We start from the raw sequence: 21,279 nt of genomic DNA, 5'->3' as shown, positions 1-21,279 counted from the left end.
AATAAAAATTTATTAAACAAAACAAAACAAACAAATAAAACAATCTGTGCTTTACCTGAACAGTTTACCTGGACATTTGTTCAGAGGAAATACCAGCCATACATAAAGTATTACATTATAAGTAACAGTCTCAAGATGACAATGTCCTAGACAAACTGATGAAAATGGAACTTGGGAAACCATTGCTTCTCACCCAGGTACCTTTGTCTCACATTTTTTAGACTCTTGAGTTAACCAGGGAGAGTTTAGAGGTGATCTTTGCCTTCATAGCACACACCCCTAAAGCTCTGGCTTTTCCTGAGAACTTGTGTTTATTTCAGAGAAAGTAATGTATCAGAGGTCAACCAGTCTGTGCACAATTTTATTTTCCAGCCAGTGGTAACGTTTTGGAATAGATATATATGCAGCTTAAAAAGATCTGCACAGCCGAGGCTGGTTTGCTCAGTGATAGAGCATCAGTCTATGGACTGAGGAGTCCCAGGTTCGATTCTGGTCAAGGGCATGTACATTGGCAGCTGGTCGATGTTTCTCTCTCGTTGATGTTTCTAGCTCTCTATCTCTCTCCCTTCCTCTCTGTAAAAAAAAAAAGATCTGCACAGAATTCTCTCTGGAATACTATTTCTAGTTCTTTCTTATTTGTCTACATAGATATCCTTTGACTCCTTGACTGGCTTTCCTAAAGCCAACATTTTCTCTCTGTTCTGAGCCACTAAAACACTCCTGTTTGGCCCTTGGTTTCAGAGAGACCCCGTACAGTTCAGCCCACCACAAATGCCAGGATTTGATAGTCCCACTTTTGGCGGGACAGTCCTGATTTTTAACAATTTTTCCTGGGTCCTGTGGCGTTTTAAAAAAGTCCCGATTTTTGGAAAATCTTTCCAAAAATCGGGACTTTTTTAAAACACTGCTGGACGTGGGGAAAAATTGTTGAAAATTGGGACTGTCCAGACAAAAGCAGGATGATCTGGTCACCTTATCTTAATGCCGAGACTGTTACATCTCCCTGTACCTCTAATTTCTAAATTCATAAGTCTTCACATTTATATGGAGAGCAAGCTTTGTGGATTTTACAGTGCATTCCCAGGAATCACAGATATTCTTCCTAGACCCAGAAATCAGGGTGGGGAGGCACAGAAGTAGGACACTTTGGGCTCCCACTCTACCTCTTCTTAAGCCATAAACTTAAACTTCTGCCCCCTCCATTCTCATGTGTTATATTCTTCTGAGTTAAAATTGAACTTCATGGAATAGGTCCTCGGCCAAAAGAATGTTTGTAATAGGCTAGGTCAGTGGTCAGCAAACCGCAGCTTGTGAGCCACATGCGGCTCTTTGGTCCCTTGAGTGTGGCTCGGCCTTAGAACCACTTCTTTAAAATAGACTCGCCCAGGCCGAAAATCGAATTCTGCGCATGGGCCACAAAGTTTCAATTGCACTGTACGCATGTGCCCACACATGGTATTTTGTGGAAGAGCCACACTCAAGGAGCCAAAGAGCAGCATGTGGCTCACAAGCCGCGGTTTGCCGACCACTGGGCTAGGTGATTAATATTACAGGATGTTTTATTTCTATCAACTTCTGTCTGTAAGGAAAATTCTAAAGTTTTCCATTGGATAAGACTTGAACATTGTGTGATTTCTCTCAAACTATAGCATATTATTTAAAAAAAGAAAGAAAGAAAGAAAGAAAGAAAGAAAGAAAGAAAGAAAGAAAGAAAAGAAAAGAAAAGAAAAGAGAAGAGAAAAGAAAAGAAAAGAAAAGAAAAGAAAAGAAAAGAAAAGAAAAGAAAAGAAAAGAAAAGAAAAGAAAAGAAAAGGTATAGTTTGGGGTTTCTCATGCCTAATATGGCTTTTTATGAAATACAAATTCTTATCTTCAGAAGGAAAAAAAAGCTTTTGTGATCAAATAAACTTAAGAAATTTGCATCTCCCAAATTGCTAAATCTCCTTTTTGACAATTTGAATTAAAACTAGAGGCCTGATGCAAGAAATTTGTGAAGTGGGGAGGTGGGGGGATGTCCCTCAGGCCAGCCTGCACCCTCTCAAATCTGGGACCCCTTGGGGGATGTCTGAATGCTGGTTTATGCCTGATCCCACAGGGATTGGGCTTAAACTAGCAGTCAAACATCACTCTCACAATCTGGGACTGCTGGCTTCCAACTGCTCGCCTGCCTGCCAGCCTGTTCTATCCCTAATTACTCCCCTGCCAGCCTGATTGCCCCCTACTGCCTTCCCCTGCAGGCCTGGTTGCCCCTAACTGCCCTTCCCTGAAGGCCTGATGACCCCTAAATGCTCTCCCCTGCTGGCCTGATCATCCACAACTACCCTGCTCTGTTGGCCATCTTGTAGTGGCATCTTTGACCACATGGGTGCGGCCATCTTGTGCGAGGGTGTGAGGGTCAATTTGCATATTACCTCTTTATTATATAGGATATATGGAAATTATAGGGGGGGATAGAACCTCCTTGACTTTAACAATGAAACCAACTTTTGTTGTACTGTGGGCATCTTTATAGTTGGTCATCTCTTAATAACTCTCAGAAGAATTTGGTTGGAAACCCCATGGTTTAAATAAACTCCTACTTTTCTAACCTGAACTTTATCACTTAAATTAATTGCAATCTGATCTAGTACATGATTGAGCCCTGGTAAGGTTATCCAAAGCCAGATCCCTATATAGGAGAATCACCCAGTGAACTTGTTAAAATGTATATTCTTAAGCTTTATGTCCAGAAATTCTGGTTCACAGGTCTGAGGTGGGGCCCAGGATTGCCCATCCCCACCTTTAAAATGAATTAATTCAGATATAATTTACATACTACAGAATTTACCCACTGTAGGTAAATGATTTAATAATTTTTTTAATGCAAATTTTTAGCATTGGGCAACCAGAACTAGCATCATTTTACAGTATTATTTTTTTTCAGTATAGTTTTATTGATTTCAGAGAGGAAGGGAGAGGGAAAGAGAGGAGCATCAATGAGAATCATTTATCAGCTGCCTCTTGCACACCCCCTACTGGATATCAAGCCCACAATGTGGGCATGTGCCCTTGACTGGAATCAAACACAGGTCCCCTCAATCTGCAGGCTGATGCTCTAAACCACTGAGATAAACTGGGGGGGCAATATTTCTATTATTTCAAAAAGTTTGCTTGCTCAATCTCTGCTCCTAACCTAAACATTAGACAATCACATAATCTGATTTATTTCTCTCAATATATTTGTCTTGTCTGGGCATTTCTTATAAATTAAACTATACAATATTTAATTTTGATTCACCAGTTGATAGACATTTGGATTTCTAATTTTTTGCTATTATGAATAATGCTTCTATGAACTTTCTTTGTGTGGGAATATCTTGTCATTTCTCTTGGATGGATTCCTTGGAATGGAATTCCGAATATATAAAATTGTATATAGAACAATTTTAGTAAAACTGAGAAACTGCCAATTATTTTCCAAATTGGCTGTACCATTTTACATTTCTATCAGCAATGAAGAATTTTCCAGTTTCTCCACACACTTGCCAACATTTAGTATTGTCAGTAGTTTTAATTATAGCCATTCTAGTGGATATATAAGGGAATCTCATTCTGGTTTTAATTTGCATTTTCCTAATGATTAGTGTGCATGTTGGCTATTATATATCTTCTTTGGAAAAACGTCTAAGTCTTTTGCCAACTTTTAACTTGGGTTATTTGTCATCTTATTGAGTTGTAAAGTTCCTTATATTTTCTAGATGCAAGTCCTTTATCAGATACTAGGGGCCCAGTGCACACATTCCTGCATCTTGAAAGGAACTGTGGGCCTCAAGGCTGCAGTGGAGACAGGGGAGTTGTGGCCCATCCTCTGTGCCCCCATCTGGCCCATCCCACTGTGGCTACTGGTCCCCTGTCTGCCGACAGCCCCGCTCCCACCACCACCACTACACGCGCTGATGGCACCAGCCTCGCTGACACCTGCTGACAGCACAGAGCAATTGGAGCCTGCACCAGCAGCAGGTGCAAATGGCAGCTGCTGCCCCAATCACCCATCAGGAGCAGGGGGATGTGGAGAAGCCATCAGGGGTAATCAGGACTGGTGGCAGCACTGCTCACACCCACTGATGGCACTGAGCAATCCAGACTGGCACCAGGAGCCAGCAGTGGGTGCGAGCACCTGGTGGGACAATGGTGAGTGGGAGCAAAAATTTTTCAGTAACCGCCAGAGAGGCTCACCCCCATGACAGTCTTGGTGTGGTGCCCCCACTCACCTGCTCCATCATCTTACTGTGGCCAACACCCACCATGTTCCGCATGCAGCCCCTAGTGGTCAGCGCTCAACATAGCAACCAGTTGTTTGGTTGTTCAGTTGTTCTTTGTTTCCCCATTCAGTTTATTTGCATATTAGAGTTTTATATAGAGAGATATAATTTGTAAGTACTTTCCCTCAGTTTATGGCTTGTCTTTTCATTTTCTTATTGACATCTTTTGAGAAGAATGTTAGATGGAGATGGAGAATTCTATAAATGTCGATTAGACCCAGTTGGTTTATGGTATTGTTCAGTTCAGCTATATCCATACTTGTTTTGTGCTTGCTGGATCTGTCAGTTACTGAGAGAGGGGTTTTAAAGTCTCCAACTGCAATAGTGATTCACCTATTTCTTGCAGTTCTGTCAGTGTTTAAATACTTCTGTTAGGATTGTTATGTCTTCTTAGAGAATTGACCTCTCTATTATGTAATGTTCCTCTTTATTCCTGATCATTTCCTTGCTCTTAAGTCTGCTTTACCTGAAATTAATATAACAACTTCACAACTACAGCTTACTTTTAATTGATGTTAGCATGGTATATCTTTATCCTTTTTGTCTTTCTGTGTCTTCAGGTTTAAAGTGTGTTTCTTGCATATAACATAAATTAGCGCTTGACTTTTTATCCACTCTAACAGTCTTTACTTTTTAATTGTTGTATATAGACAACTGACATTTAAAGTGATTATTGTTATAGTTTAATATTGATCATATATGTAACTATTCCCTATTTATTGCTTGTTCTTCTTTTCTTTTTTTTTCTTTTTTTTTTTCTTTTTTTTTTTTGGTCTTTCATTCTGTGAAATATATGTCCCCCACAATGTTTGGTCTTTGATGATGTGCAGTTTATTTTTCTTCTTTTTAAGTCTAGTTTACTAGGGTCCACTCCTCTGTCTGAATAGCTTACCCTTCAACCTTAAATTAGTTAGAAATTGTACTTAAACAGCTGGAGCCATTACGGTTTCCATGTGAACACAATATGGCCACCACAAGATGGCCAGCAGGAGAGGGCAGTTAGGAGGGACCAGGCCTGCAAGGGAGGGCAGTTGGTCAACCCTGCAAGGGAGGGCAGTTAGGGGTGACCAGGTTGACAGAGAAGAGAAGTTGGGGTTACCAGGCCTACAGGGAAGGGCAGTTGGGTAGGACCCAGGCCTGCAGGGAAGAGCAGTTGAGAGGGACCAGGCCTGCAAGGAAGGGCAGTTAGAAGTGATCAGGCCTGCAGGGGAGGACAGGTAGGGGCAAACAGGCTGGCAGGGGAGCAGTTAGGCATCAATCAGGCTGGCAGGTGAGTGATTAGGGGGTGATCAGGCTGGCAGGCAGAAGCAGTTAGAGGCAATCAGGAAGGCTGGCTGGCGAGCATTTGGGAGCCAGCAGTCCTGGATTGTGAGAAGGATGTCCAACGGCCCATTTAGACCTGATCCTACCAGGCAGTTGGACATCTCTCAAGGGGTCCCAGATTGGAGAGGGTGCAGGCTGGGCTGAGGGACATGCACAAATTTTGTGCACCAGGCCTCTAGTATTGTAATAACTATGTATGATGTCAGATGGACACTAGACTTATGGTGGTGTTCACCTTGTAAGTTATATATAAACTAGAGGCCAGGTGCACAAAATTTCATATACTGTGGGGGAGTCCCTCAGCCTGGCTTGTGCCTTCTCACAGTCTGGGACCCCTTGTTCCTTACCACCTGTCTGCAGTGGAGGCAGGAGAGGCACTTGCCACCACCTGATATACTCACCAGCTGTGAGCCCAGATTTTGGTTGAGTGATGCTCCCCCTGTGGAATGCACTGACCACCAGGGGACAGCTCCTGCATTGAGCATCTGCCCCCCGGTGGTCAGTGCACATCATAGTGACCTGTCCTTCTGCTATTCAGTCGATTTGCATATTACGGTTTTATTATATAGGATACCTAATCACTATGTTGTATATCTGAAAGTAATATTGTATGTCAATTGTAAGTAAAACATTTTTGAATTAAAATAATTTTTAAAAACAAAAGAGATTAAAATGTATATAATATATAAAATGTATTATGTAATTAAATAATGTATGTCAATCATTCATAATATAATGTTTTATATATATTCAGATCATTCAGTTTATTTGTTTTAAATCTAATTCTATTTATAGTTTCAGTAAGGATGTACCTTAGATCCTGCCTCTATTTAAGGTTTTAATGTTGTACGGGTGCATGAAAAATGGACTTCTAGACATGAAACAATTAGAAAGAAACACAATGAAAGTTCCAAATTAGGTACTGGGTACCAACCCAAGGTTGCATCATTGCATAACTCCATGAGGCATCATTCACATTGCATTCCCTGGGAATGGTGCCTGCTGGAATTGTACTCTGGGGCACCTTTCACATAGGTAATGTGTTATCTTTGTGAAATAGAAGGCAAATGTTGTTATTTTGGTAGTTACTAAGGGATTTTTCCTCCAGTCTCCTCTAATGTTGCAAGGTGGGTGAGTCATTCTCCATTTCCTTTCTCCATGTCATAAAGTGAGCATGCTATCAGCAAATGCCATCACGGCATTAAGCTTAACCACTAACCTCTCTGGTGATAAAATAACAACATCCATGACTTTTGACTTTATAGCTTACACCTTAATCATTTTTGTGACACAGAGGAGTAACAATGTGCTATTGATGATGTAATTGTCAGAAATATGTTTTGAACACTCTCTTTGTCAAACTTGAACAAAGCTGCTTTATCTGCAGGCTTCTGTCTCCCAAGCTCTTCTCCACATTTTCTTGCGTAATCTAATATGCATAGTACATCATGCATTTTTCTAAAAGGAACAAAAATATTCAGAGATAGTTATGGTTTAACATATCTTTTCATTCCTTCTTTCAGAATTGAGCAGCTGGCTAAGGATCTTATTGAAGATGTAGATGCTGTGACCTTATGATCCTGTGTGTGCTTAAAGGAGGTTACAAGTTTTGTGCGGATCTTATAGAGCACCTTAAGAACATCAAAGTTCAGATAGATATGTCTCTACAAAGGTTGATTTCATCAGATTAAAAAGTTACAGGGTAAGTTATTAGTTCTATGGTCATTATATGACTTTTCGAATGAATAACTTTATAGAATAAAAGAAATAATAATGTTATGAAAATTAAGATTGTAATTCTTTTAAATTTGCAAGATACTGTAACCTGCCATTCAAATAGTATTCTTTAGGGTGGGGTGGGACTCCTGCTATCTGTTTTAATCTGTATGGAAGGATGCTTCAGGAATGATTCATGTTTCTTTTGTGGTTATAAAGCTGAGTGGTTATTTCCTGGTGTCCAGCTTAACAAGTGAGTGTGTTAAGAAGAAGTGTTAAAGGAAGTCCAGTGAACCCTGCCCTGGTTGTTACTGTTGTCCCTGGAGACTTGTGTGAGAGTGTTCAGCCCAGAGAGGAGAGTGTTAATACTTGAATGATTGCAGTCATGGCCTTGATGTAGAGAAGGGAAGGTTTAGGATCAGCGAGTTACTATGTACAATGAGACAAGACTAGGGGGCCCTTCACTTGTCTATGCTGGGCTCTCTTGGCCACCACTGAACAGAATTGAGGGGATTATTCTCCAGAGATGTCATCTCCTTAGCCTTCACCTCTTCTCTCTATGATGCTACCTTTTGTGATGCTTTTCCATTCAGTGCAAGTCATTAAAACTGCCTTACTTTGGGGTGAAGAACTATTGGAGACACAACCCTAAGAGTATTCACATTGATTAAACTAGCTTGCACATTTTAATTCACCCTTTGAATTGGTTTTTTACTGCTTTATGATAAAATTGCCATGAACCTAGTGGCTTAAAGTAAAATTTATCATGTTATTATTAGAAGTCTGGGCATTGGTTCTCTGCTCAGTCTTTCCAAAAGAAATTAAGGTGTTATTTGGGGCTTTGATCTGATCTGAGGTTTGGGGTCCTTTTCCAAGATCACTGGTTTTTGGCATAATTCAGATCCTGTTTCTCCCTTACTCTTGGCTAGAGACCTCTCAGCTTCTAGAGGTCTTCATCTCTCCATAAGCAGTACACGGCACTGCAGGAGACCCTCTTTTAAAGGCTAATCTGATTGGGCAGGTTCACCCAGGATAAACTTCCTTTTGAAGAACTCAAAGTCAATTAAATAGTTCCCTAATCATGGGAGTGAATTTCCATGATATTTACAAGTCTCACCCACACTCAAGTGGAAGAGATCATACTGGGTGTGTACAGCAGGGGACCCGACTGGGGTGGGCGCATTTTAGAGTTCTGCCTACCACTCTCTGTGTCTCAGTTGCCTCAGCTATAGAGCAGCTGGAAAATTATTTCTATTTCTTAAGATACTCTGTATTTTCTTGATGACTTCTAAGGCCAGGATGAAACTGTCTTTTGCAAGCAACTTAACTCTAATTTATTAGTGTCATCTTTTTTGAAAGTCTTTTCTCTCTTTGGGTTCCTTCCATCCTGGAAAGTAGTTGTGCTTCTTTCATATATATTTTTTTTCTCATTTACTTGGCTCTAATACTTATTATATCTTTTTCCAAGAAAACAGCTTTCTAAAAATCTTTTTAAAAATCAAAGCCAGGCTTATGGAGGTATACTTTTCATGAAAGAAAAGTCATCTCTTTTAGCTTATAGTTCTGAGTTTTGTTTTGTTTTTTAAATTCTTTATTGTTGAAAGTATCACTTATGTCTCTTTTCCCCCATCGACCTCTCCCAGTTTGACAATAGCATGGGGTCATGTAAATTATCACAATCAAAATATAGAATAGTTTCTCACCACACAAAAAAATATACCCTTGTGTTTTTTGAAGTCAACCCCTTCCCTAACTCCCAGGCCCTGGCAACCACTGATATGTTTTCTGTCCCTAGAGTTTTGCTCTTTCCAGAATGTCATATTATGTAATTGTATGCCATGTAGCCTTAGAAAATCTAAATCTTGGAAGAAGTCATTTGGAGATTTATTCATAGTTACGTGTACCAGTAGTTCACTTCTTATTGTCAAGTGGGATTTCATTAGACAGATACTAGAGGCCCAGTGCACAAAAACCATTTCTGCACCCTCTCACAGTCTGGGAGCCCTTGGGGGATGTCCAACTGATGTCAGTTGGACGTCATTAGCACTGCTATGGAGGTGGGAGAGGCTGCCACCAATGCTGCTGCACTTGCCAGCCGTGAGCCCTGCTTCTGGTTGAGAGGCACTCCCCCTGTGGGAGCACTCCTGCATTGAGCATTTGTCCCCTGGTGGTCAGTGTACATCATAGTGGCCAGCCATTCCACAATCCGGTCAATTTGCATATTAGCCTTTTATTATATAGGACTAGAAGCCCGGTGCATGAAATTTTGCATGGGGATATGTGTGTCCCTCAGCCCAGCCTGCACCCTCTCCAATCTGGGACCCCTTGAGGGATGTTAAATGGGCAGTCGTACATCCCTCTCACAATCCAGGACTGCTGGCTCCCAAATGCTCACCTGCCTGCCTTCCTGATTGCCCCTAACTGCTTCTGCCTGCCAGCCTGATCACCCCTAACCACTTCCATGCCAGCTTGACTGATGTCTAGCTGCTCTCCTGCCAGCCTGTTTGCCCCTACCTGTCCTTCCCTGCAGGCCTGGTTCACCTCTAACTGCACAGCAGTAAGAAGTAGAGGTGGCATCAGAGTCCAGACCCATCAGTCTCTCAAGCTTGTGCCCTTTGCAGCACATCAGTATTTCCCACGGGATTTTCTAAGGATTCTCCACAAAATGTTACTGTTTCATAAGATATTCATATGTTTGTAAATGGAAGATTTAATATTTAAACCAAAGGTCAACTCCAGAGCCCAAGACTGAGGCCACTAACACATCCTGTCTCTCTAGAGATGTGTGGATGTGTCGAGATGTAGTAGGCTTAAAGAATGAGAATTTCACCAAATAAATCAGCATCATTTTTTCCTAAGCTTCACTTTGATATTTACTGAACTCAGTTAAGCCAGCTCCCATAATTTCTGGAAGAAAGGCAATATCTGTAATTAGACAATTAACTGCTCATTTTTCTAAAATGTTTTATATGTTGTATTAGTAAACTGAGGAATTACCTTCCAAGAAAATAAATAACAAATATTGACACTAGGTATTCCTGTAAGTTATGCAAAAATTTCATCTTTCTCCTCTACACCATGGGAGTTTTCTAAAGATATAAATCCTGATGACACTTGCTGCCCCTTTGGATTCACTTCAAGCTTCCCCTCTTAGGAAGACAAATCCAGCAGAATTGCACAAGAACCTTGAGAGCTAAGCTCTTCACCAATGCCTGAGGGTCTAGAAACCTGAGTCAAAAAAGTAAATAAATAAAAGGTATTCGACTGCCTTTTGAGCTCTCCACTTTAGTGTGTTTTGAGAAAGCTCTGTCAGGAAAGAGGTGGGAGGCCTTTTGGAATATCTATTCTAAGGGGCTTTGGAGCAGAGAGCCACATTTGAGAAGTTGGTGAAGAGTAGGTATCAGCACGTGACTTTTCAGCCAACCTTTTGTATGTGGATGTATTATTTGCCAACTTTTTTCCCTTTATTTCCTTTTAAATGTCACCATAAATTAAAGGTTTATTATATACAATGCAATGTGAGGATAAAGTGTAGTTCAGGGGGGCAGTACTCAGATTTCTTTGTTTTCTGCCAATTTTGCTATGAGCAAAGTAAAGTCTTCATCAAATTTGGAGGCTTTCAAAACTGAAGAGGAATTTTATTTTAAGCATGCTGCAATGGCCTCAGATCCCTGCCCCCTGCTGTTGGAACATGCACTGCTTTGTATTAATTAATATTTCCTGTGTCTTGGCAGCACCGAGAGAATGCTTCTGGAAATAAACTACGATCCAAAATAAAATACAATCCAAGTCGCAGTAGACTGAGACTTGCCATGCTGGGGATGTGGGCCCCCAGGGAAGCTGGCATCTTCATTAAAAAGGCTCATTAGAGCTAAGGGTTGGCCACAAACCTAATCCGTGGAGGGAAAAGAAAAGCTAACACACTTTCTCTCATTTCCACAGTTTAGAACAAAGGGTCCAAGTCAGTCCTCAGTGATCTGTGCTTGCGAGGAATGGGGACAGGACAGATAAGCCAGACCCAGCATCCTTAGTTCCAGTGAGAAGTTTTCACTTTGCCCTACGACAGGCCTCTCACTGAACTTCTTTCATGTAGTAAAGGCCCCCTTTATTTTTTTGAGAGAGGAAGCCCACCGTTATCAGAATTCCAGCTTGGGCATAGGATGAGGAAAAGGACTCTAATTTAAATCTTTGGAAAGGGGCAGGTGGAAAAGAGAGGTCCCCTGTTATTTGAGGTGCTGGATGGGTCTGAGGCAAGTATATATTTGTTATATGTATATAAAATACCTATACATTTCATTAATGTCCATTTTTGTACTCACATTTCATTGTCTAAAGATGCTTATTGAAGGGTTTGTCTTTTTTTATGAAAAGCAAACACTGAGAAGGCAAGTAAGAGAATAATGAAGAAGTAATTATTAAATTATAGAGCAATCAGATTTCCACTTGTAGGTAGAGCTGTGTTTAACTCAGTAATTGCCATGAGCTAGGCTGGATTTGGGGTAAGGAACATGACCCAGCCTGGAGAGAGGCATATTGAGGAATGTACTCTGTGGCAGGTGTAGCAGGTACTTGAGAGATGGGATGAAACACCACAGCCTTCAGAGCTCCAAAAACTAAGCTGGTAGTATCAGCAAGCTTCTGTTCTACCATTGGTTCAACTGCTAATAAAATATAATATTCACTGAGTGCTTATGTGTTATGGCCAACTATTATCTTATATGCTCTTTATGTATCAACTCATTATACTTTCCCAAGACTCCTATGAAGTTGGTGCTACTAATGCCCTTTTTTACAGGTGAGAACCTAAAGGCCAGAGAGGTTAGTTAGAGCCTCAAGAACACATGGCTGGGAAGTGGAGGTCAGTTACACACCCAAACTAGAGCTTTTAACCACAACACCACAGCTGCTTATTGGAGCTGTGGGTGAGAAAATGGACCTCCCTGCCTAGAAGGTGAGAGCTTCATAATTTTTTAGGAGTGCTGGGTGAGTTTTCAGGAAGGGGCGTGGGCATAGAAGACAGGTCAAGGGATAAACTGAGCACACACAAAGGGCTGTGGATCTTGAAAACAAGGCAGAATGCCAAAGCCAACAGGAGAGGCAAATACAGTCATGAGGCATTCGGCTCCATTGCTTGCCCAACAACCAGTTCCGAGTTCCAGTCCCGTCTAACATTGGGTTTGTTCTGAGAGATTCACTGAGATTGAGCTAGTAGATGAGGTGGGGGCTAGGGTCAGTGATTTTGCTAGAAGACTGTAGAACCTGGAAGTGGGCAGCACCTGCCCACCAGAAAGTGTGTGTAGAGGAGTACTGATTCATCAAATGCCTCAGGGTTTCAGTTGTTCCTCATGTCCCTGCTTGTCCCATTTATCTTTCCGGGAGTGCTCTGGACCCCTGGAACTGAAGCATGCTGACTATATATAGTAAGAATGCTCTTAGTCATTTTTCTTTATTTGTACCTGTCCTTTTCCAAAAAGGATATATTGTGGTGTTTTATTAATTGTGTCCCTATAATTTCTAATTTTCAGCACAAAAATAATTGCAGACTGCAAAAATCCTTGGCCTTACTTCACGTTAGTCTTTAACCAACATTTTGTAACTGATATAGACTATAAAATCTAGCATTAGGGCCATAAAACACATGGAATTACCAGGAAATCATTTGGATCTGGAGAGGAAAAAATAGTAGGATGTAATAAAATGACTTGGGGGAAATATTTATGGAAATTAATCTTTTATGATGGTCATTGTGCTATAATACAGTTCAAATTTAATGTTTGTATTCTTATTTTAGAATATAGTATGGGTTATTTTATGGCCTGAGTTTTCCATTGTTAAATGCAATCTTACTATTAGCAACTTAGGTAATGTCAATATATAGTAAGATGTTTGAGACTTTCAAGGACAAGAATTATTTAGCTTTCTGTTTATTAATTTCGTATTCATTTGGAAGAAATTTTGAAAATCTTTCCTTTTTTTATTTGACTAGTATTATTTTGTCCTGAAGAACAGAAATGGAATCCAAACAGACATTGAAAAATTAGAGGATAGTACCAGGAAAACAGGATGACTCTCGGTGAGGAAAAGGACACAATAACACATAAAGGGCCCCGAAGCTCACACCACCAGAGAAATGACTGGACAGAAATGCCTCAGGAAAAGGCTGGGCCGTCACAGTAGATCAGTAGTCTGATGAGTCAGCAATGCCTTTGCAAAACATGTTCATCTAACACAAGACTGGGAAGTACTGGTAGGCGCATGACATGCAGAAGCCTGGAATTACTGGTACTTTTCCTCTCTCCTAAGTCCCTCCTGAAAGTACTGACATAAACTTCGGTGTCCTACTAACCTCTGCATGTTCTCATTGTGAACACTCTTTAATGAGGAAAGGCACTGAACTGGAAGGGACACACAGAAGCTGCTCCAGCTAGAATTCTGTGATGGGAGCGCTTCTGATGTCCCTCAGGACCTGTGTTTAAGGGAGCTAAGAGGTGAGACGTATTATGTTATCTCTCCTCCTCCTATTAAGATAATTTTTAAGATAGAAATAAGTTTTCCCCTTATTCTGCTGCTTTCTGAGCCTAAGTCACTCGGAAATATACTAATTATGCCTCTATTGTTCCGTTCTTTAAATTACTTTTAACTTTTGTTGAGTTGTAGGAAGGGAAATACTTAACTATGAAAGAAACATATCCTAGCTTTATTTTTTTTATTTAAAGCAAAATCCACTCAGTTTTAATGCAAATCAATTTGGACCAGCAATCAGGGATAAAATTTTAAATGTTTTTAGGTAGTGCTTTTTTTTTTAGTCTTTTTTTTATTATTGATTTTTTACAGAGAGGAAGGGAGAGGGAGAGAGAGTTAGAAACATCAATGAGAGAAACATCAACCATGCCCTTGACTGAAATCGAACCTGGGACCCTTCAATCTGCAGGCTGACGCTCTATCCACTGAGCCAAACTGATCGGGGCTAGGTAATGTTTTTATAAGAATTAGAATTGTTAGTAATGTTAGATGAGTGAGTATATTTTCATTTGAAAACCATTATGTAATTCAGTTTGTTTATTTTATTGGATAAATTTAAACACATTTCAAATTGATTGATGACTTTTCTGCCAGCCTCATTGTTAGGCTAATATCTACATACAGAACCCATATACTATAATAAATTATCCCTAATATTGCTTGCATACATTCTTAAATTAAGATCTCTTTTTTACTATAATAATACTATGCATCTTTTTTTATTTTATTTTTTTAAAATATATTTTATTGATTTTACACAGAGAGGAATTGAGAGGGACAGAGAGTTAGAAACGTTGATGAGAGAGAAACATCGACCAGCTGCCTCCTGCACCCCCCTAACTGGGGATGTGCCCGCAACCAAGGCACATGCCCTTGACCGGAATCGAACCCGGGACCTTTCAGTCCGCAGGCCGACGCTCTACCCACTGAGCCAAACCGGTCCCTGCTATGCATCATTTTTTAGTTACATTAGATTTATTCATATAATATATGATTTATAATATGAATGAATTATAGTATTCATTTATCAATTACTCTGTGAAAATGCTTTTTTTTAAGTGTTTTGCAAATACCATTGCCAACCACAGCCTGATGAGTTAGGTAACTATAATTATTCCCATTTTACCTATAAGAAGAGTGAGCAATAGGTATTTTAAAGAGCTGTTCCAAGATTATAGAACAGGTTGAGACTAGGGCTGAGATTCAAAAACGAGGCAGCCTAGATCGACAGCATGAAGGCCTGACAGTTTCTCCACAATGCCTCCCATTAAGACTCTATAACAAAAAAATGAGTAAGAGGAAAAGGAAATTTCTTGAAGTCAAAAATATGTGCACTATCTGAGACGCTCTTGCCTGCTTATTTAACAGTCATCTCTACTCCTGACCATAACTTCTACTACAGTTCACTTGTGCAAGGAGCTCATTTTCCTGGGCTTTCCTTTTTTCTTTTGTAAAATGACAAATCAGCTTTCAAAATCAGTAGGGTCCCTGACATACTTGAATTTATATAACCTTTAAAAATTCTGTAATATCTATATAAAAATGACAGATTGATAGTACATATTTGATTTGCATTCTCCACTAAAATGATATTTCATATATATGTGTGAAACCTCCAATGACAAACTGAACAGGAGAGGAAATGCCAGAGGCATGGAGGTGAGAAGGATCCAACTGCCTGCCTGCAGTCAGGGACACCAAGGGCAAGTGAAGCAGTGCCTTGAGAGACACAACAGATAGTGGGCTGATGTCTGGACAGACCATTGGACTTCTGGCCCCGTGACCCCACTTCCTCTGTTTGAAGATAGCTGACTGTTCTCCTCCCCTCTCAACTAGCTCTCATCCCCCTCTTCCACTGTTGCAGGAAATTGGAGGTTTATTTTTCAGAAAAATTTAACCTAAGAGGTGTCAAAAGTATGGATACCAAGTATAGCAGAGGCTTGGGAAAACAGTGAAACTTTCTATATAAGATTCTGGGAGCATCACCCCTTCCTTAGCAGCCCAGGCTAATCCCCACCCATGAGTTTTGAGAGTGAATGTTCTTCTTTGAAGAAACTGAATGGTCCTGGAGAAAAGACCTCCACTTATGATTGCCTTTGGGAGTGCCCCACTGAAAAGGGACAGCACTCCCAGGGAAACCTTAGCAAATCCATCTGTCATCACTCTCTGCCCTCAGTGGACACGTATTTCGTTCCAATCAGCTTTCTGTCTTTTAAATAACAAAGGACAACCAAGAAAGACAGTATCTCACATGGATGAGATAGACCACACAAAACAAGACAAAATAAAAACAAAACCCATATAAAGTAAACTCCAAGAAATTAGAGACAAAGCAAGGAGCAGAAGAAAACTAATATTAAACATCAGAGACAAAATACGATATTATATCTCTAAAGTAGGGGTGTCGAACTCAATCAGAGAAGGGGCCAAAATCTAAAATCCAGCCTAAATCGCGGGCCGAATGGTTTACTGAACAGTCATAAACTGACAATGTCATAAACTGACAGCGGAGTGCAGTGATGACAGCGCGGTGCGGGCCACATTGCAAGGCCTGGCGGGCTGGATTTGGCCCGCGGGCCTTGTGTTTGACACATGTGCTCTAAAGCAAGAGTAAGACTCTATAATTAAAAAAAATGAGTAAGAGGAAAAGGAAATTTCTTGAAGTTAAAAATATGTGCACTATCTGAGATGCTCTTGCCTGCTTATTTAATAATCCTCTCTACTCCTGACCATAGCTTTTCTGCCTCCCATTGCAGAGGCTGCTGATGCCAACAACTCAATTTCCCAGCCTCCTTTGTACTTAAGATCTGGGCATTTGACACAGTACAGGGGCACCTACTGTGCTATCTTCCCAGAGGGAATGGGAAGAAATCTTTCTTGTTTTAGCAAGATGTGGTTTTGTTGTAAAATTACCTGTGGAACTGTGGCAATTTGGGGACCACGAGAAGGCAAGTATGAGGACTCAGCTAATTCCTGAGGATGGTGGAGAGGAAAAGGGATAAGGAGCTTACTCTTATCTATGGGCAGTGGGGCAATGTGAATATATAGCAGTCAGGCCAAAAAGAAAGGTCAAAAGTTTAAGTGAAACATGAAGACTTGTCAGGAAATAGGAGATGATGATATTGGCGGTTCTCTGAGCACAAATTGCCATCGTGCAGTCATTCCAGCAGTCATACCATGGGTCAGGCTCTGATCTATCGATAGGTGCTAGTGAGGCAGCAGTGAACAAAACAAATCCCTTGCCACTCTGGAGCTTACATTCTAAATAATACAGGCAAGAATTTTAAAATGAAACTAAAACAAGAAATATGAAATGTGTCTAGTAATGAAAATAATGCAGAGAAAAATAAAGTTAGGTCAAAGAGATAAGGTAGGCTAAAAGGGGTTGTAAGTACAGTGGTCAGTGGTCAGGGGAGATGCTGTCTAATTGGGAGTTGTTTGAAGCAGAGATTTGAAAGTGACAGAGGAGAAAGCTATGGAGACAAGGGAAGTGAGCTCCAGGCAGAGGAAACAGTAAGTACAGTGGCCTTTAAGTGAGAATGTGCCTGGTACACCTGAAGATAATAAGCAAAGCAGGCCAGAGAAGAGTAAATGAGGGGAGGTTAACAGCAGATATAGTCAGAGCAGTAATAGAAAACGGGACCATGTTAAACCTGAAGGCAATTGTGTGGACTTTGCCTTTTACTCTGAAGAAATTTGTTGAGCTTTGTGCAGAGCGACATGATCTTACTAAAGTTTTAAAAAACAAGTCTGTCTGCGGTGTTGAAAATGGAATGAACAGGGTAAAGGTTGCAGAAGGGTCATTTGGAAGGTCATAGCTATAATCGCAGTAGGAGATAATAGCTTGAGCCAGGACGGTTACAAAGCAGGTGGTGAGAAGTATTTGGATTCTGTATGTGTATTAGAGCAAAGCCAGAACCATTAGCCAGATTTGCTAATACATTTAATGTCAAGAATGACTCCAAGGCTTTGAGCCTGAGCAAAATAGTAAGATCTGAATTGCCATTTACTGAAATGAGGAAGAGTTCAAAAAGAGGAGGTTTGGAAGGGGAAAACAGAGTGTATATTTAACTTTATAAGAAATTTTATAAGTTTAGTTTTACAGTATCTTTCCTCTTGAACATCTAAGATGAGCAGGCAGTTGCATAGACCAATCTGGAGTTCAAGAAAGAGATTAAGGATGGAGATATTACCGCAGGTTCTCAAATAACATCACTTTGTGATGAGATTTAAAAAAAAAAAAAAAAGAAAGAACCTATTTCTGGCCAGAGCCACTGTCTGTGTGGAGTTTCCAAGTTCTCTTCATGTCTGTGTGAGTTTTCTGTGTGTTCTCCATTTCCTCCCACATCCCAGAGATGTGCAGTTAGGTGAATTGTCATGTATAAATTATTCTGGTCTGATTGAGCGCATTTGTATGTGTATGTGTGTGTGTGTGTGTGTGGGTGTGCCCTGTGATGGAAGGGTGTCTTGTAAAGAGTTAGGGCCAGCACCTTGAGCTGCCGGGATAGATTCTGGCCACCTGAGACCTGAATGGGAATAAGAGGATTGGAAAATAATTAGCTTACTTGTTTTCATTAATCTTTCTTAAATGTGTGTAGAACTCACATTTATTTCAATATTTAATATTAGAGGTGTTTGGGTTTTTATTTAGAAGTTTGGTGATGATTTTTGCGACAAAAATAATGCCTTGGGAATTTAACTATTGCTTATACCAATTAATCTATGGTAAAACTGGTATACATAATTTTGCTTAAAATTGCCATTTCCAAGAACCTATCAAGGATGTTAAGTGATAGAAAGTGGAATGCAACATTGAAAATGACTCCTTGCTGGGAATGCAGACTGGTGCAGCCAATACTGAGTTACCTCAAAAAATTAAAAATTAAACTGCCTTATGACCCAATGATTCCACTTCTGGAAATTTATCTGGAAAACAAAACAAAAACCAAAGCACTAATTCAAAAAAATATAAGCTTCTCTACATTCATTGTAGCATTATTTACAATTGCCAAGCTTTGGAAACAGCCCAAATGCCCATCAGTAGATGAGTGCTACATTTTACAAAGGAATACTACTCAGCCATAAAAAATAAGGAAATCTTACATTTTGTGATAGCATGGGTGGACTGGAGAATATTATGCTAAGGGAAATAAGCCAGCCAGAGGAAGACAAATACCGTATGATTTCACTTATATCTGCAATTTAAGCTAACAAAACAAAACAAAAAAATTGAAACATACTGATTCATAGCTGTCAGAGGGGAGAGAGTAGAGGTACTGGGTGAAAAAGGTGAAGGGATTAAGCATAAACAAACAAACAAACAAACAGGCAACAATATGGTCATTACCAGAGGGAAATTGCGGTGGGAGAGACAGGAGAGGGTAAAGGGGAGATAAATGACGATGGAAAGAGACATGACTTGGGTTAGGGAACACACAATAAAGTATACACGATGTATTATAGAATTGTACACCTGAAATCTATATAATTTTATTAACCAATGAAACCCCAATAAGTTCAATAGAGAAAATCACTCCTTGCCCAGGAGGTGTGTTTGATTCTAACAGTGCCTATGGAAGCCAAATGCGGGAAGGGGTCATTAAAAGGAAAATGAGAAGCTCTGGTTTTACCATTTCAGTTGAATGGGGATGCTCTTTGCAGCTGGTGTTTATTTGGAAGCATGATAAAGGAAGCTCTGTGATCCATTTCCCTGCCCAAGTTTCAGAGGTCTTTGACAAGGCAACATAATAAATAAATTTTAAAAAATGGAAGCCATAAGCACAAACTTTACATCAGGTACAAATTCCAACATTATATATTAATTTTGATACCAAGTAAATTGAATCTTAATGTCTTCCTCTGTAGGCAAGGCTAAGTATGCCTATTATAAATTAGATGACATATCGAAGGCCCCTAGTACAGAACTATGTAAATAGATGATCAATAAATACACTGAATGGCCAGATTATTATGATCTCTGAACACATAATAATCTGGCCACTCAGTGTATATCCTATATAATAAAAGGTTAATATGCAAATTGTCCCCTCGACCAGGAGTTTGACCAGCAGGCAGGCAGGCCAACCACCCATGTTCCCTCCCCTTGCCAGGCTAGCCAGACCATGCACTAATTCATGCACCGGGCCTCATATATATATATATATATATATATATATATTAGAAGCCCAGTGCACGATATTCATGCACAAAGGGTGGGGGATTCTTTCAGCCCAGATTGCACCCTCTCCAATCCGGGATCCCTTAGGGGATGTCCAACTGCCAGTTTAGGCCAGATCCCAGGATCAGGCTTAAACTGGCAGTCAGATATCCCTCTCACAATCTGGGACCACTAGCTCGTAACTGCTTACCTGCCTGCCAGCCTGGTCACCCCTAACAGCCTCTGCCCCCCTCCTCGCCAGCCTGGTCGCCCCACACAGCCTGCTGTTCAGCTGTCCATCTGTTCATTTAGATCATGACAGCCACCAGATTTTTATATATTAGGATATACATTTAGTGGCCACATTATTATGCATACAGAGATCATAATAATCTGGCTACTTAGTGTATAACTACTACTATTATCATTATTATTAGATCCCTGTTAAGCCTGAGGAAGAGGCCACTCACTCTGATGTGGCAAATATGAAATATTTCTTGACAAGAACAAAATTCTTTGAAAGGCATTTATTATAGCCTTGACCTTATAAGAAGCAGAGCAGGGCTCAAGGCCTTTTTCCTTGATATATTCCAAAACAAATTTCATTGACTTCTCTTCAACTCTGCTCTTAAGCCAGATCATAGCATGTGTAAGGTTAAGATAATACCACCCCCCTCAGATGCTGAGTGCAGAGAAGAGAACACCTTGCTGCCTAAGAATGCTGCCAGGACAAGAAATTCACCTTGATGAGGCTCTGTATGGCCCTCAGCTCCTCTCATACTGTGTTTTTGTTCCAACACTTATGTATTTTTACTTTAGAACACTATGTATACAAGGGTGTTGGGTTTGTTCTCACTGGCTCACAAAATAGAAAGCAGATAGCAAATGCCTAAGGAATGACTTTCTTTTTATTTTCACAGTAACTCAGAACACTATTTCCATTGGAATATTTCTAATGGAAATAGTCACATTCTTCACACTTGAATAAATTATTTGGAAATTTGGCAAATGGGTTCTATGTCCTAAAGCAATGTTTACTTGTAGCTATTATGAACTTTATTTTCTTATTTGAATATATAATTTTGAGTCCCAGGTCTGTGATTTATTTTTTCTAGCTGACCTGAGTATGAAACTTTAGGCATGAAGCACTTCAGCCAAGAGATTCATAGGCCAATGTTAATTTTGGATTTCGTTATGTATTACAGTTTGTGGTCATTCAATTTATCAACATGAAAAAAATTCCAACAAAATGGATATTCC

General features: G+C 40.1%; 1 protein-coding gene across 1 annotated transcript in view; it reads left to right on the top strand.

Moving 5' to 3' along the window:
* Window positions 1–6,798: 6,798 nt before the first annotated feature.
* PRTFDC1 (phosphoribosyl transferase domain containing 1) overlaps window positions 6,799–21,279 on the top strand; it is a gene marked incomplete at both ends in the record, with an annotated part of 69,178 nt that continues 54,697 nt past the window's right edge. Inside the window, 3 exon segments of the mRNA XM_084880571.1 lie at window positions 6,799–6,944; window positions 7,186–7,267; window positions 7,270–7,326. Of these exon segments, the coding sequence (XP_084736697.1) occupies window positions 6,799–6,944; window positions 7,186–7,267; window positions 7,270–7,326 (285 nt within the window).

This window comes from Pipistrellus hanaki (genome assembly GCF_964339955.1).
Source record: "Pipistrellus hanaki genome assembly, chromosome: 1".
NCBI lineage: Eukaryota > Metazoa > Chordata > Mammalia > Chiroptera > Vespertilionidae > Pipistrellus > Pipistrellus hanaki.
This window is presented reverse-complemented; position numbering and strand designations above follow the sequence as displayed.